The following is a 16168-nucleotide window of genomic DNA, read 5'->3' as shown; positions in this document are numbered from 1 at the left end:
CACTATTTAATTATAATATTAGACATACTGTAACAGTGCACTTACTTATAGGATCAGATGTCAGATAAGCTTTTGGAGAGTCTTTAGGAACACCAATGCCATATTTATTGACTGCCATAACTCTAAAGTAGTAGTCACAGCCAGGTGTGAGGCCGGTGACTTTGAAGCTTGTTTTCTTCAAGTCGTTGATACAATTTGACCAAGTCTTCTTGTCGAGTTCACGTTTCTCAACGATGTAGTTCTGGATTTGACAGCCACCATCATTATCTGGAGGGAGCCAAGACAGCTGACAGCCGGTGCTTGTCACATCACAGACCTCAAATCCTCCGACAGGTCCAGGAGTATCTGTTCAACAAATGGAACATCAATATTGGATACAGTCCATATAAGAGTACAAACAATTATACTGTAATCAAACAGTACAAACAATTATACTGTAATCAAACTAATAACATTAATTTGACATTGTAAAGAATTAAATGTACATACATTTTTCTTGTTTAAAGTCTTTCACAGTGAATAGTAATCTGTCATTCCACAGACTGACATAAAAAGTGAAAGGATAGACCTCAGTGACTTACCCAATACTTTAACACGGACAAATATAGCTTTCTCCCCAGCGGAGTTGGAGAGTGTGAGAGAGTATTTGCCGGAGTCGTCTCGAGTGCTCTCAGGGATCACAAGGAAGGACATAGTATCAATCTGATCTACATGTCCTCTCCTGGCCACATTATCAACACCGAGCTTCTTCCAGGTGACTTTGGGGGATGGTCTTCCTCTGATAGTAGCGAAGAGCCTGATGGGGCAGCCTGCTCTAACAGTGAAGCCCTTCCTTAGACTGGCATCCAAGTCAATCTCTGGTGCCTCTGTTAGTGGGTGAGAGAAGGGGGAGAACATACATCAGACATAAAGAAATCATTATAAAATATTAGCTATAAGCTACAGTTCTATAACAACTGGATGTGTTTTCATCTAGGCCAATATCAAGAAGTATTTATTTACCGAGGACCTCCTTGGGGTTGACAGCCTCTTTGAGTGTAGCAGGACGACCCCAGCCAACCTGGTTCTGTGCAGAGACTCTGAATTCATACATCTGCTTCTCATTCAAGTTTGGAATGGTGAATTCTGTGTGTACCAGCACACCAGCACCGGTGTTACACTTCTTCCAGCCCTCTTCTTTCTCCTTGCGTTTAGCTTCAGCTATAGCTTTAGCTGCAACTGCAGCAGCTTCATCCTCAGCGTCCTCTTCATAACCTTCTCCTGCTGCTGCTTCAGGCTTAGCTTCACCTTCAGGCTTAGCTTCATCTGCAGGTTTATCTTCAGGAACAGCTTCAGCTTCAACCACTTCAGGTTTAGGTTCAGGTTTGTCTCTAATTTCAACCATGTATCCAATGATAGGAGCACCTCCATCATAGATAGGCTTGGCCCACCCAAGAGTAATGGACGTCTTGGTGCTGTCAATCACCTTGAAACTGCCTGGAGGACCAGGAGTCTCTGGAATCAAGGAAAACAAAATGTCTGCATGTTAGTACAGCCAATAGGGAAAATTAATAACCAATAATAATAATAATAATACAATGTCTCAAAAATGCATAAATGCTGTACCAATTGGATCTTTGGCTGCTACTGGTCTGCATGGTTTGCTTGGCTCTCCCAGTCCAACTTCATTTTCGGCCTTGACACGGAACTGATACTCGTGGTTGGGAATTAAGTTGCTGACTTTCATGCGTCTCTCAGAGATGGTACTCTTTGTGCATGGCACCCATTTGACAGCACGCTTTTCTTTCCTTTCCAGGATATAACCAGTGATAGACTTTCCACCATCATTCTCTGGTGGGGCCCACACGACTGTCATTTCCTCCTTGCCGATCTTGGTGATCTCTGGTGATTCTGGTGGTCCAGGTCTGTTGAACTGAGTCCTAGCTGTGACAGGTTTGCTCTCCACTGCAGGACCTGTCCCCATCTTGTTTTCTGCTCTGATGCGGAAGATGTACTCATTTCCTTCTACTAGTCGGGTAACATTGCAATAGTTGGTGACAAGTGAAGCAGAGTATGTGGACCAGACCATTCTTCTTGTCTCACATTTCTCAATGATATAGCTATCAACTTCACATCCACCTTCATCTTCTGGGAGATCCCATGCAACTCTACATTTGTCTACTCCGATTCCAGACACCTTCACGTCTCTCACAGGCCCTGGGACATCCAAGACATTAACAACTGCGTATCCAGTGAAGGTTCCAGCAGAGTTTGTGGCAGTAACAACATATTTTCCGGTGTCTGTACGTTTGGATTTGGTCAAAAGGAATTTAGAGTAATCTGTGCCCGTTTCAATACTAACTCTGGGGTTATCTCCTGTGGCCCTGTCCTTCACCCACTTCACCTCTGGTTGAGGCTTTCCTCTGAGTCCAGCCTCAATTCTGATAGACTCTCCAGCTTTAACCACAAGGGCTCCAGCTAACTTTATATCAAGCACTGGTTTCTGGATCTCCTCTTTAACAAGTACATCACCAGTCTTCACCCAGTCACTTTCTCCACCTTCATTGCATGTCTGCACTCTGAACTGATAGGTTTGTTTTTCCACACACTTGTCAGCCATGAAGAATGTACTTGTAATCAGATCCTCGTGTAATGGCACCCATTCTGCCGCTCCTGCTTCTTTGCTCTCCAAAGCGTAACCAATGTTGGGGCTTCCACCATCATAGTCTGGCCTCCTCCATTTCAAGAAAACAAAGTTCTTACCCACGTCGGTTACGTGGAAGTTCTCTGGCTCACCAGGCGTGTTAATGGGATTGATGGCAAGGGTTGGTTGTTTTGTCTCAACTGTGGGCCCAGGGCCGCATTTGTTCGCAGCACAAACGCGGAAGAGATACTCGTGGCCCTCCATGAGTTTGGCTTTAACCATGCGGTTAGTGCAGTCAGATGAGATCATTGACCAAAGCCTCACACTGGGTTCACGGCACTCAACAATGTAGTTTGTAATCTCAGAGCCTCCGTTATCTACAGGGTTCTCCCAGGACACCATACAAGAGTCTTTGGTCACATAGGTGGCCTTCAGATTCTGACAGTGTCCAGGTCTATCCAACACATTCACAGTTATTGTAGCTTCGGCTTCACCACTGTAGTTGTTAGCCTTCAAAACATACTTTCCATGGTCTGCTCTGGTTGCCTCTTTTATTCTCAGTTGAACAACAGGCAAGTTCTGAGTTAGTGTTGTGTGCTTGACGGTTTCCAATACGTCCTCACCCTTTTTCCAGATAATCTCTGGATCGGGTCTGGCTTTCACATAACCGATGATGTTGATGTTATGTCCAACTCGGACAGTCAAACGCTCACGGCTTGTGGCATCCATCTCTATCTCTGGAGGTATCATGATGTCTTTGGCAACCACCGATCCAAGGCATTCTCTAGGCTCTCCAACTCCAATCATATTTACAGCACTAATGCGGAACCTGTACTCTGAGTGTTCTTCAAGGCCTTTAACTCTGTAAGCACACTGCTTAATGTGACCATCCTTGTTGATGATCTCCCATTCTCCGCCAACTTTCTGAATTTCAATAATGTAGCCCATGATTGGACTGCCTCCATCTTTATTGGGCTTAATCCAGACTAGGTCTGCATTTTCCTTACTGTAGTCCTTGATTCTGGGGTTAACTGGAGGTCCAGGAGCTTTAATTTGACGACAGGGTTTTGCTGGGTCTGATATGTCAGAAGGTCCACTGAAACCAGCAATGTTTTCAGCGAAAACTCTAAACTCATATTCATTTCCCTCAAAGAGACCAAGTACTCTGATTCTGAGATCCTTACAGGGTGTCGTGTTGACACGGATCCATTTACCACCTTTGTGTCTACGCTCAACTATATATCCAGTGATTTGACTTCCTCCATCAAACAATGGCATGGTCCACCCAACAGTGAGAGCATCTTCTGCAATGTCCCATGTGTTTGGTTTGCCTGGATGGGCAGGGGGTTCAAACGTGTGTTGGGCGACAGTTGGTGCACTTTCAAGAGGAGCGCCGATACCCATTTTGTTCTCGCCACGGATACGCACAACATATTCAACACCGCTCTGCAAACGAGAGATCTTAAGCTTTGTAGCTGTGCTACCAGAGCTCACACCTCCCCAGGTTTCCTTCTTAGCCTCCCTCTTCTCAACAATGTAACCTGTTACAGGGCTTCCACCATCATCCTTTGGAGAACGCCAGTCAATAAGCATGTACTCAGGAGTAACCTCAAGGATATTGACTGGTCCAATTGGAGCAGCGGGCACATCAAGAACGGTCACATTCAAAGCCAGAGTCTTGATTCCTGCAGGGTTGGAAACTGTGAGAATATAGGTTCCACTGTTGGTTCTCATACAGTCATTGATGCTGAGAACTGTTGAATAGTTGTCACTCTCAATCTTAACTGCGCCTTCGGGTACAATTTCTGCTCCGTCAATGGACCATTTGGCAGTAGGCGCAGGGATGCCTCTCATGATAGCAGGGAGTCTGATTGTGCTTCCACATTTCACGATGATTCCTTCGATCAGCTTAGCCTCAACTTCAACGATTGGAGCCACTGTGAAAAGATGGAGAAGAAGATGTAGGTTAATTGTTATAATTTGTTTGATGATGGCAATTATGTTGTCTACAAATCAATACATATAGGGGCGGTTTCCTGGACACAGATTAAGTTTAGTCCTGTAATAAGAATCACTTTCAATGGAGAATCTCTATTAAACTTGCTTTTTAGTATACAACTAGGATTAATCTCTGTTGGAGAAACCAAACCATTAAGTAAATATATAGCAAATCTCACCAAGCTTCTCCTGGCAGAGGACAGGGACAGTGGTGTCTGGTCTACTCAGTCCAATAGCGTTCTCCGCTCTCACACGGAATCTGTAAGTCTTTCCTTCCTCGAGGCCAGTAATGTGGCTCTCAGGGATGCTGACGGTGTTCCATTCATCCCACTCTCTCTCTCCTTCCTCTTGGTACTCAACCAGGAAACCTATGATGTCGCTACCTCCGTTGCGGTCAGGCCAGTTCCACACAAGCCAGACCTCCGTCTTGTCGACATCTACATGGTGCAAGTCTTTTGGTGGACCAGGTGGGACTGAAAATAGACCATACATTAGATGAGATGCGATTAGATTACAAATGTCAAGTTAATTATCAAGATACCACGTACATAACAATACACCCGTAGGTCTTAATGTATTTGGTTTGAGTGATACTCACACAGTGGATTCATGGCTTTGACGGCTTTGGTTGTTTCAATGTATTCACTTCTGCCGAACTGATTCTCAGCAGCAACGCGGAACAAATACGATGTTCCTTCCATCAAGTGCTTGGCCATCATGCTTCGTTTCTTAGACAAAGAGCACACTGGCACCCACTGTGCGGCTGCCACATCTTTCTTCTCCACAACGAAGTTGGTAATACGCGCTCCTCCATTGTCCTCGGGGTCTTTCCAGGAGAGATAGGCTGAATCGCTTCTCACCTCTGAAACCCTCAGGTGCTGGATTGGACCAGGTTTGTCTAATAGAGTAAAGAGTAAAGAATAACATAATTATAGCAACCCAGCATGCTAAACACTTTACATCTGTCTTCATTTATTTCTGACAGAATTTCTGACAGAAAAGTTCCTTACCCAGGACGAGGACTGTGCATGTGGCAGTCTTTGATCCAGATGAGTTTTCAATGTTCAGAGTGTAGTCACCACAGTCAGAACGAGCACAGTAGCGCATCTCCAATTTGGATCCTAGCGGATTGATCTCAATGTCAACTCTTGTGGGGACGTCTTCGTCGTTCTTCTTCCATGTGACTTTGGGGAATGGAATTCCCTTGATTCCAGCAATTAGATGGATATGGGTTCCGGCCATGGCTTTCAACTCACGAGGCATACCCAGTTCAACATCCAATTCAGGAGGTTCTTTTTGGGGGTAGAAAAACGATATGTTATAATTCATTTTTTTATTTCAATGATAATGAATTACCCAAATTACGAAAAATATTTTTATGTAAAATTACCAAGTCGGTCTTCTGCCTTCACTGGATCTGTGGTGTATGCAGGTTCAGATTCACCAGCGAAGTTCACAGCAGTTACTCTGAATCTGTAATATTCTCCCTCTTCCAGGTTAATGACCTTGAACTTGGTTCCTTGGCAGGAATCAGGAGTCTGATTCACCTTCTGCCACTCCTCTCCAGCTTTAGTGAACTCAACGAGATAGCCAAAGATCTTGCCCCTGCCACAGTCCTTTGGTTGCTGCCAAGACAGTGAGACAGACTCTTTTGTCCAATCTACAGCTTCTGGCAGCACGGGGGGGCTTGGAAGCACTGAGGGAAGAAACAGTTGATTAAATTTGATAGAAATTTTGTAAAGTATTAATTTACTTTTCATAGTCACTTACCAATTGGATCTTTGGCAAAGATGGGCTTTGATGGAGGGCTGGGGTCACCGAGACCCACAACGTTCTCAGCCATGACACGGAACTCATATTCACAGCCCTCGAGGAGGTCTGGAACAAAGTACTCCACTTTGGGGAAGATGCGGTCTTTTCCGGATGCGCGAGTCCATCTCTTAGTCATGGTCTCCTTCCTCTCAATGACATAGCCAGTGATAGGCTTCCCACCATCAGGAGGTGGTTCCCAAGTCAGAAGGGCTTGATCCTTATAGATCTCCTTCACAATGGGCTGTTTGGGTGCATCTGGCACCTCTGTAATGGGACAGAGAATTGATCAGTTGTAGCAAAATGCATTCATGACAAAAGAAAGTATGGTTGCATCCCATATGGCACCCTATTCCTTACTTGTCAAAAGTAGTGCACAATATAAGGAATAGGGTGCCGTTATGGACGTAACTTATATCTTCTCAGTATTTATCTAATAGCTTACTGAAGACATCCTTAGCCTTTGTCTCGGCAGACAGCAGTGGGTTGCTGATGCCGTGGATGTTCACAGCACAGATTCTGATGATGTACTCTCTGCCCTCAATCAGCTTAGGTACTTTGCATGTTGTCCTGGTGCAAGCTGTTGTCACCGGCATCCAGAGGTCTCTGTTTGTGTCTCTCTTCTCAATGGTGTAGTTGGAGATGGCACATCCACCATCATCCAGAGGAGGGTTCCAAGAAATCACCATGTAGTTCCTGTAGACCTCATTGAAGACCACTGGGCCCTCTGGAGGCTGGGGGCGATCTGAGAGAAAATATTAGCATTTTATCATTAATCATCTATCAGATATGCATCAATCAATAGTCAATAATCAAACATATTTTGATTATAAGGGTTAATTAAAAGTGACATTAGGTCTGTCAATTAAGAAAAACAAAGAACACCCTCACCAACAACACTGAGACTGCAAATTCCTTTACGTAAGCCAACAATGTTCTCCACCACCACCTGGTATCTGCCGCTGTGTTCTCGTTTAGCCTTGGGCATAGCCAAGCACAGTGTTTTACTAGTGTTGGTCATTGTGACCTCCTCATCTGCTTTCAGCTCTTCTTCGTTCTTTGTCCATGTTATTGTAGGTGCTGGCTTTCCAGTGAAGCGGCCTTGGAGGGTGCACACGTCTCCCACACGCACAACCAGTCTGTCACGGAAGTCCAAGTCGATCGTTGGGGGCTCTGAGGATGGAAGAACAAAGAAGTGATGTTTTCCATTCTTTTTTTACTTTATTTAAAAAAAATAACATTCACCAATATATTTATAAAGATTTAGAATGACTATCTAACCCATATTCAACACTTACCAAGTTCTTCCTTGACCTGGATTGGCTTGGTGCAGAAAGAGTGCTTTCCCTGACCAATCACGTTGACAGCACTGACACGGAATTCATAGGTGGAATTCTCTTTGAGACCTCCCTTTGTGAACTTCCTATCCATCAGCGTGTCATCAGTATCGATCTTAGTGAAGTTATCCTTTCCAATCAGACGAGCTTCAAGCACATAACGTGTAACCTCAGAACCACCATCGTACTTAGGTGGTCTCCAGGCCAAACTGATGGAGTCTTTGGTGATGGCTGTGACTTCTAGATCCTCAGGACGCTCAGGAACAGCTAGCATGGAAAAAGGACACAAACATCCCATCAGGCCCAATGGAATATTATAAATAATTGCTGGATTTGTATTCACTTACGTTACATGTTTGTAACAGCAAATTAGAAAGCTGTCATTCGGGTATTAGGCAGGAACTCACAAATAGGATCTTTGATGAGAACTGGTCGTTCTGATTCAATAAATGGACCCATTCCGATGATATTCTCAGCTGCGATTCTAAAGAAATATCCTTTTCCGTCGATGAGACCCTGGACCACAGCATTGTGCCTGGTGACTGTGTAAGAGACCGCTGTCCAGCCCATGCGGTCAGACTCTCTCTTCTCAATTATGTAGTTGGTGATGGCTGAGCCACCGTCGTCTTCAGGGGAGTACCAGGTCAACTTGCAAGAGTCAATGGTGAGGTTCACACCAGAGAACGGCTGACCAACTGGGCCGGGAACATCTGAGAATCACACGTGAAACAAGTTTTCAATACCATTCAACTCCTGGGCCTGTATTCACAAAGCGTCCCAGAGTAGGAGTGCTGATCCTGGATCAGCTCTCCAACGCCGAGAAACTTGATACATACTGCCCCGGATATCTCCTGAGATATACTGAAGTTTACCAACAAGAAGAAGAAGTAAAGTTGTTTCTTACCCAACACCTCCACAATGACAGCCTTCTTCCTTTCTCCTCCTTCATTCTTTGCACTCAGGGTGTATATACCCTGGTGATGGCGTCTACAGTTTTTGATAACCAGAGCAGAGCTGATTGAAGTGGTTTCAACCTTAGCCTCTGCTGGTAGAGGCTGGTCATCTCTGCTCCATGTGATCTCTGGTGCAGGCTTGCCTGACACGTGGGCCAGGATGCGGATGGTACCACCGGCATGGACTACAATCTTCTCCTTCACTGAGGCATCCAAGTCCACTTCAGGGACAACTAAAATAACAAGTGTGTGTTGGTTTAAGATGGCATACACTCTGTCTACAACCCAACTGCCACCCTATTCCCTATGTAGCCATTTGGGACAGAGGCCCTATCATGGACCTAACAAATGGATAATCAAACGGTATATCATATCATAGTTGTTTTGTCTCTTACTTGTTCTGTCCTTGCATTCAATCACTTCGGCCACTTCACCGGGCTCACCGACGCCAGCAGCGTTCACTGCCCTCACTCTGAACTTGTACCTTCCCAGCTCTTTCAGTCCAGACACAACAAACTTAGTGCCTCTAATCTCCTTATCTTTAGCCTGAAAAAAAATGTTAAATAAGATTTTACAAACATTGACATACTAAATGTTATATTATTTGAATATATTTAGACTTGAATTTACCAGGTTGTTGCATTTAAGATCAAAATAGTTTGTAAAAGAATACGTTCGAGAAATAATTGTATTAGATAATTACCTTTTCCCATCCGTCTTTTATCCCTACTACCTCTTCTTCTTCTTCTGATTCTGATATTTCATTTCCGTCTTCATCGAATATGATTTTCTTAACTTTTTTCTGTTTTACTACTACTACTTTGTCTGCTTCCGCTGCCTTCTGTTTTTCTATTTCTAGTTCTTTTTCTTCTTCTATGTATTCAACAAAGTAACCAGTGACCTTAGATCCACCATCAATCAAAGGTGGGATCCACTCCAGATCCACTGTTGACTTGGTCCAGTCTGTTACTTTGGGGGTTGGGGGACCGGGGAGAGCTACACACAAACAAGATGACATTTACAATGTCAGAAGGCCAAACAATAGAAACAACATAGCTATATAATACATTGAAAATAGAAAAATACACCTTTCCCATGTAAGAAAAACTATATTTCTGCACCTAAAAAGTAACCATAATTCCCTATTTAGTACACTACTTTTGACCAGGGCCCTATGCTGCACTATATAAGGAATAGGATTCCATTTGGGACGCACTCTATATACGTTAACTTACTAATAGGGTCTCTTGAAAGAACAGGATCCGATGGGACACTGGGAAGACCCATTCCAGCTGCGTTGATTGTGGTCACACGGAACTGGTAGATTGCTCCCTCCTGCAGACCAGTGATCTCATACTCCTGACCCAGGGGCATGACCCTGATAGGGGTGCGGTTCACTTTGGTCCAGCGCTTAGCCGTGGTCTCTTTACGCTCCAGCCAGTAACCACTAACTGGAGATCCACCATCGTATTTTGGCTCTCCCCAGACGATCACCATAGACTCAAGAGTCACGTCTTCCACTAAGGGCTTCTCAACTTGGCCAGGGACAGCTGTTGAGAGGAACCATTTAGAAGTTGGTTAGAAGAAATACTGTATATCCACGGTGACATTGACTTATAATACAATAGTACATTCAACTTACTGAAGAGATTCCTTGCTTTCTCATGTTCGCTGTACAGCGGTGGGCCAACTCCATATTTGTTCTGAGCCATGACACGGAACTCATACTCATGGCCCTCAGTCAGCCTCTGAACTGTATAGAGGCCTTCTTTGGGGTCGTTGGAAACGTGCACCCATGACTTTCTGTTTTCCTCACGCTTCTCAATGACATAGTTTGTCACCTTGGAGCCACCGTCATCTCTAGGTGGTTTCCATGCAAGTGTTATCCTCTCGGCAAACACCTCTTTGAATTCAATCGGCCCGACTGGTACGCCAGGTCGTCCTGAGTTGAGGAAGAAAAGGAGGAAATGGGGTCATATTACAACACAATCAAGAGGACTAACCAAACAGAAAGAAATAAATACATTCAGAGAGAGGTTCCTCACCTAGGACAGTGAGTTTGATGTCCTTAGAGGCTTTTCCCAGACTGTTGCTTGCAGTGATAGTGTACAGGGAGCTGTCGTCTCTCTTGGACTGCTGGATCAGCAGGGTACATTTGTTATCAATGATCCGTTTGTTGACATGCTGATCATATTGCACTACAGCCTTGTCTTCAGGCTTGGCAATGGGAGCCTTCTGCCATACGAGGGAGGGGAATGGACAGCCTTGTATCCTAGCCACAATATGGACATCTAGTCCCTCTTCACCTTCCATCTGTTCCTTCAGTTCAATGGTAGGAGCACCTAAACAAGGGAGGATGGAGTCAGTACATTTACATTTTAGTCATTTAGCAGATGCTCTTATCCAGAGCGACTTACAGTAGTGAATGCATACATTTCATTTCATGCATTTTTGTACTGGCCCCCCGTGGGAATCGAACCCACAACCCTGGCGTTGCACACACCATGCTCTACCAACTGAGCCACAGGGACGGCCGTACAGGTCATTCAACGTTTTTATTTTCATAGCAACTTTTTTTAAACAAAATGAGTCTTATTTAAAAACATTTACAACAGCATACATGTGCTGTCATCCTGAAGAATGCACTGTCTGCTGAAATGCTGGTGGTTTACCCATTAATAAATCATTCAGAGCGAATTTAGTGTGCTTTCTTTCTTTAACTTTCTTTTTCTTAATTGTGCTTTTTACTTACATGTCTGGTCCTTGATGATGATTGGTCCAGCGGTGGCCGACGGTCTGCTTGGGCCAGCCTCGTTCACAGCCTTGACGCGGAACTCATACTCTCCGCCATTTTTCAGATCTTCAATGATGAAGATGGTTTCCTCAACGTTTCGCTTGTTACACTGCTTCCATGTCTCCTTCTCCAGGCCGCTGGTGTCCCAACTCAAGCGCTCTATTATGTAGTGCTTCACAGGAGAACCACCGTTGTTCTTAGGTGGCACCCATGTCAGGGTCACTGTATCCTTGGTGACCAGATTGATCTTGACGTGGGTTGGGGGATCAGGTATGTCTGAAAATGGGAATAAAGAATGGGAATATAAATGGGAACTTATTAGTAAGCACTAGCGGTTCTGGGGGGGGGGGGCAGTGCCCCGTGACAACAATATTGGACCCCCTAAATGGGGAGTATGAAATCATTTTTACATAACTAATTTTTGCTATCGTTCTTTTTTTACACCTGTTATTAGACAGAAAATGCAAATAAATTGTTGAATGATTATGAGCATGGTCTTTTGCCTGCTAATGCCTGCAATGCAGTGAAGAAAACTAAATGACAACAATAACGTCTAATGTAACTGGCCCCTCTAACAGTACAACTGGCCCCAGCTTGGCCCCCCCAGTTGAAATGGTCTAGAACCGCCACTGTTAGTAAGGTGTACACTGTGTAACCTACGTTTCACAAACTTTAATGTGTACATATTACGCATTACTACTATATATACACTACCGTTCAAAAGTTTGGGGTCACTTAGAAATGTCCTTGTTTTTGAAAGAAAATAACATTTTTTGTCCATTAAAATAACATCAAATTGATCAGAAATACAGTGCAGACATGGTTAATGTTGTAATGACTATAGCAGCTGGAAAGGGCAGATTTAAAAAATAAAACATTTACCCCATATACAGTGTATATATGTATATATATATATATATATATATATATATATATATATATATATATATATACATACACTGTATACCATTTAGCAGACGCTTTTGTTCCAAATGAATATTACTATGAGTACATTTTCATTTGTTAGTAATTAATTTGTGACTTACAGATGGGGTCTCTTGCCCTAGCAGGCTCAGTGGTCTCAGTTAAAGGTCCCATTCCCAGACGGTTCTCTGCCCGCACACGGAACACATACTCCTGTCCCTCCAGCAGTCCCTCCACAATGTAGGCCTGGCTGAAACAGCACTGGTTTACTATGGTCCAGGCCTTTCCTGTCACATTCTTCTTCTCAATGAAGTAACTCTTGATCCTCTCGCCACCGTCGTTAGCAGGCAGTTTCCAGATCAGCCTCATGGTAGCTCTGGTGATGTCAGTCACTTTGAGCTCTCGAGGAGCACCAGGCACGTCTGAAAACAGAAGTCCAACAGACGTTAATACATCTTATATGGGATACGTGTTGTGTTTCTCATTAATGTTTTATGTCCTAATAAAGAATATACATTTGGATATGAGCCTTTGTTTAGTTTTTTGACAGTGTAAGGGTGTCTATCTTTTCTATCATTCATTTTTATCACTGACCGAGAACATTGACTCTGACGTTGACATGTTTCTGTCCAGCCTTGTTCTTGGCTGTGATGGTGTATCGTCCAGAGTGGGTCCTCAAGCACACAGGTACAGTGATGTTTGAGGTAGTATCAGTAGATTCAAGCTAAACAAAGGAAAATTAACTCATTACTCCTGGTAAGAAAGGTCAAATCGGCATATTTATACATCAAGGTCAGACAACATGATTATTTTACTACTTATAACAAGGGTTATGTGTTACTTCCTCTCTCCTTGATGTATGATAGATGTATCTGTACTATGCCTTACCTCTGAGTCAACTGGAAGGACATGAAGGCGATTCTTCTTGTGGGTCTTTGCTGGTCCAGTGAATTCCCAGGTAACCTTAGGAACGGGACGCCCTTTGATGATGGCAGGGATTCTGAAGGAATGACCAGCCCGGACGCAGAGCAAATCTTCCACAACGCAATCGATATGGATTTTCGGCTCCACTGTGACATAAAAAGGCATCATTAAAACAAACAACAATAAACTTGTGACTACTGGTTAAAGGAAAACTTCACTCCAAAACTATCTTTTAGTATTTTCTCCAAGAGTCAAATTTGTTTTGTATGTGTTCTGTATCATATGATGCATCTATGAAGTTTTTGCTTTACTGAAAGTGGTTAATCTTTAAAACTTGACAGCTGACTTGAAAAAAAACAAATTTTTACAAAATGGATGAATAAGTAGGTCTAATTACCATGTACGTCCTCAATTAGGACTTCTGTCTTGGGACTTGGGTCAGACTCGCCGATGTCATTAACGGCTGTGACTCTGAACTTGTAGTGTTTCAGCTCTTTGAGACTTGGGACAGTGATCTCAGTGGTCTCATGCAGAGTCTCTAGGTCAGTGATTCTGTTCCAAATAGAAGAGGCTTCATCCTGGATCTCAACAATGTAACCCTTGATGGCGCTTCCACCGTCTTTCTCTGGTGGAGACCATGTGAGGCTGACGCTGTGCTTGGTTTTGTCTGCGACCTCTGGTGGTGCTAGCATGCCGGGTTTCACTGTGGGGCACAGAGGGAAAACATCAAGGTCACCATCTCGGGTTCTTACATGGCATCCCTGTGTCTGTCAATAGGGCACATACTGACATATTCTTCCAAACAATTTCCAAAGCAGCTAAAAGAATAGTCATGTTCTTGTAACCTGTAGAAAAAGGGCGAATGATACTTACTAAGAGGGTCCACTGCGTATGCAGGATCGGAAGGTCCACTGGGGGGTCCAATACCGGCAATATTGACAGCCATGACACGGAACTCATACGCAGACCCCTCGATCATACGAACGACCTGGAACTCCCAGCGCTTAGGAGCAGGCTTCGTCACCGGGGCCTTATTCACCCGGGCCCAATAAGACGAACCTTTCTCCCTCTTCTCCAGCCAGTAGCCAGAGATAGTGGATCCACCGTTGTCTCGTGGAGGGTCCCATGTCACAAGCATAGAGGACCTGGTGTGCTCTGCAATCTTTGGTTTCTCTGGAGGACCAGGGAGTCCGTACAGATCCTTGATGACGGCTGCCTCTGTCTCGCAGGCGTCACTCTGTCCATACCTGTTCTCTGCTCTCACTCTGAACTGGCACTGGCTACCTGTTTCCAGATTCCAAACCTTTGAAAAGACATTTGGAAACATTTAGTAAATCATTAAATGATTCAATGAAGTCCACTATTAGCATTCATGATACTGTCTCGACCTATTGCAATCTATGTCACTGTTGTTGCCTTTGATATACAGTATATAGAGAGGCTGTAATGATTTGACATAGGATCCTCAAAAAGTTATACAGCTGCACCATAGAGAGCATCTTGACTGGCTGCATCACCACTTGGTATGGCAAATGCACTGCCCTTGACCACAAAGCGCTACATAGGGTGGTGAGGACAGCCTGGACATCACTGGGGCTGAGCTCCCTGCCATCCAGGACCTCTATATCAGGCGGTGTCAGAGGAAGGCCCAAAAAATGGACAATAACTCTAGCCACCAAAGCCATAGACTGTTCACTCTGCTATCGTCCGACAAACGGTACCGCAGCATCGGCTCTCAAACCAACAGGCTCCGAGACAGCTTCCACCCCTAAGCCATAAGACTGCTAAATAGCCAGACTGCTAAATAGTCAATTAATGGTACCCAAACTATCTGCACTGACTAGATCTTGCACTGACCCTATGCACACTCACTAGACTATATATACTGTACATACCATATACACACTCATTGACCCACACACATACACTACATTTACATTTTACATTTTAGTCATTTAGCAGATGCTCTTATCCAGAGCGACTTACAGTAGTGAATGCATACATTTCATAAAAAAAAAAAAAATCCGTACTACATATACTACTAGTGTACAAAACATCAAGAACGCCTTCCTAAAGTTTCCCCTCAGAACAGCCTCAATTCGTCGGGGCATGGACTCGAAAGCGTTCCACAGGGATGCTGGTGTTGAGTTCAATGCTTCCCCCAGTTATGTCAAGTTGGCTGGATGTCCTTTGGATGGTGGACCATTCTTGATACACATAGGAAACTGTTGAGAGTGAAAAACCCAGCAGCACTGCAGTTCTTGACACAAACCGGTGCGCCTGGCACCTACTACCATACCCCGTTCAAAGGCACTTAAATATTTTGTCTTGTCCATTCATCCTCTGAATGGCACACAATTGTCTCAAGGCTTAAAAATAATTATTTAACCTGTCTCCTCCCCTTCATCTACACTTATCTAACAAATGACATCAATTAGGATCATAACTTTTACCTGGATTCACCTGGTCAGCCTATGTGGTCAGTCTATGTAATGGAAAGAGCAGGTGTTCCTAATGTTTTGTGCACTCAGTGGACGCACACACACACACACACACACACACACACACACACACACACACACACACACACACACACACACACACACACACACAAGCTTACCGACACCACACAACACAAACACACATACAGTACCAGTCAGTACCACTACCATTCTACATTGTAGAATAATAGTGAAGCTGTCATCAAGGCAATGTGTGGCTACTTTGAAGAATCTCAAATATAAAATACATTTTCATTTGTTTAACACTTTTTTTTGGTTACTACATGATTCCATATGTGTTATTT

The 16168-nt window shown here is 44.0% G+C and overlaps 1 protein-coding gene across 1 annotated transcript in view; it reads right to left on the bottom strand.

Moving 5' to 3' along the window:
- LOC106582275 (titin) overlaps nt 1-16168 on the bottom strand; it is a 186521-nt gene that overhangs the window by 53080 nt on the left and 117273 nt on the right. Inside the window, exons 125-149 of the mRNA XM_014165183.2 lie at nt 14236-14665; nt 13760-14065; nt 13327-13508; nt 13033-13162; nt 12561-12860; nt 11473-11790; nt 10766-11062; nt 10363-10662; nt 9956-10270; nt 9424-9716; nt 9116-9266; nt 8672-8953; nt 8175-8477; nt 7729-8034; nt 7322-7603; nt 6876-7175; nt 6392-6697; nt 6012-6317; nt 5632-5913; nt 5220-5519; nt 4801-5094; nt 1606-4560; nt 1003-1494; nt 582-866; nt 46-345 (exon numbers count right to left, since the gene is read on the bottom strand). Of these exons, the coding sequence (XP_014020658.2) occupies nt 46-345; nt 582-866; nt 1003-1494; nt 1606-4560; nt 4801-5094; nt 5220-5519; nt 5632-5913; nt 6012-6317; nt 6392-6697; nt 6876-7175; nt 7322-7603; nt 7729-8034; nt 8175-8477; nt 8672-8953; nt 9116-9266; nt 9424-9716; nt 9956-10270; nt 10363-10662; nt 10766-11062; nt 11473-11790; nt 12561-12860; nt 13033-13162; nt 13327-13508; nt 13760-14065; nt 14236-14665 (10015 nt within the window). The remainder of the gene's footprint in view (nt 1-45; nt 346-581; nt 867-1002; nt 1495-1605; nt 4561-4800; nt 5095-5219; nt 5520-5631; nt 5914-6011; nt 6318-6391; nt 6698-6875; nt 7176-7321; nt 7604-7728; nt 8035-8174; nt 8478-8671; nt 8954-9115; nt 9267-9423; nt 9717-9955; nt 10271-10362; nt 10663-10765; nt 11063-11472; nt 11791-12560; nt 12861-13032; nt 13163-13326; nt 13509-13759; nt 14066-14235; nt 14666-16168) is intronic.

This window comes from Salmo salar, chromosome ssa21 (genome assembly GCF_905237065.1).
Source record: "Salmo salar chromosome ssa21, Ssal_v3.1, whole genome shotgun sequence".
NCBI lineage: Eukaryota > Metazoa > Chordata > Actinopteri > Salmoniformes > Salmonidae > Salmo > Salmo salar.
Note: the sequence above shows the minus strand (reverse complement) of the source record. Positions and strands in the feature narration are given on the sequence as shown.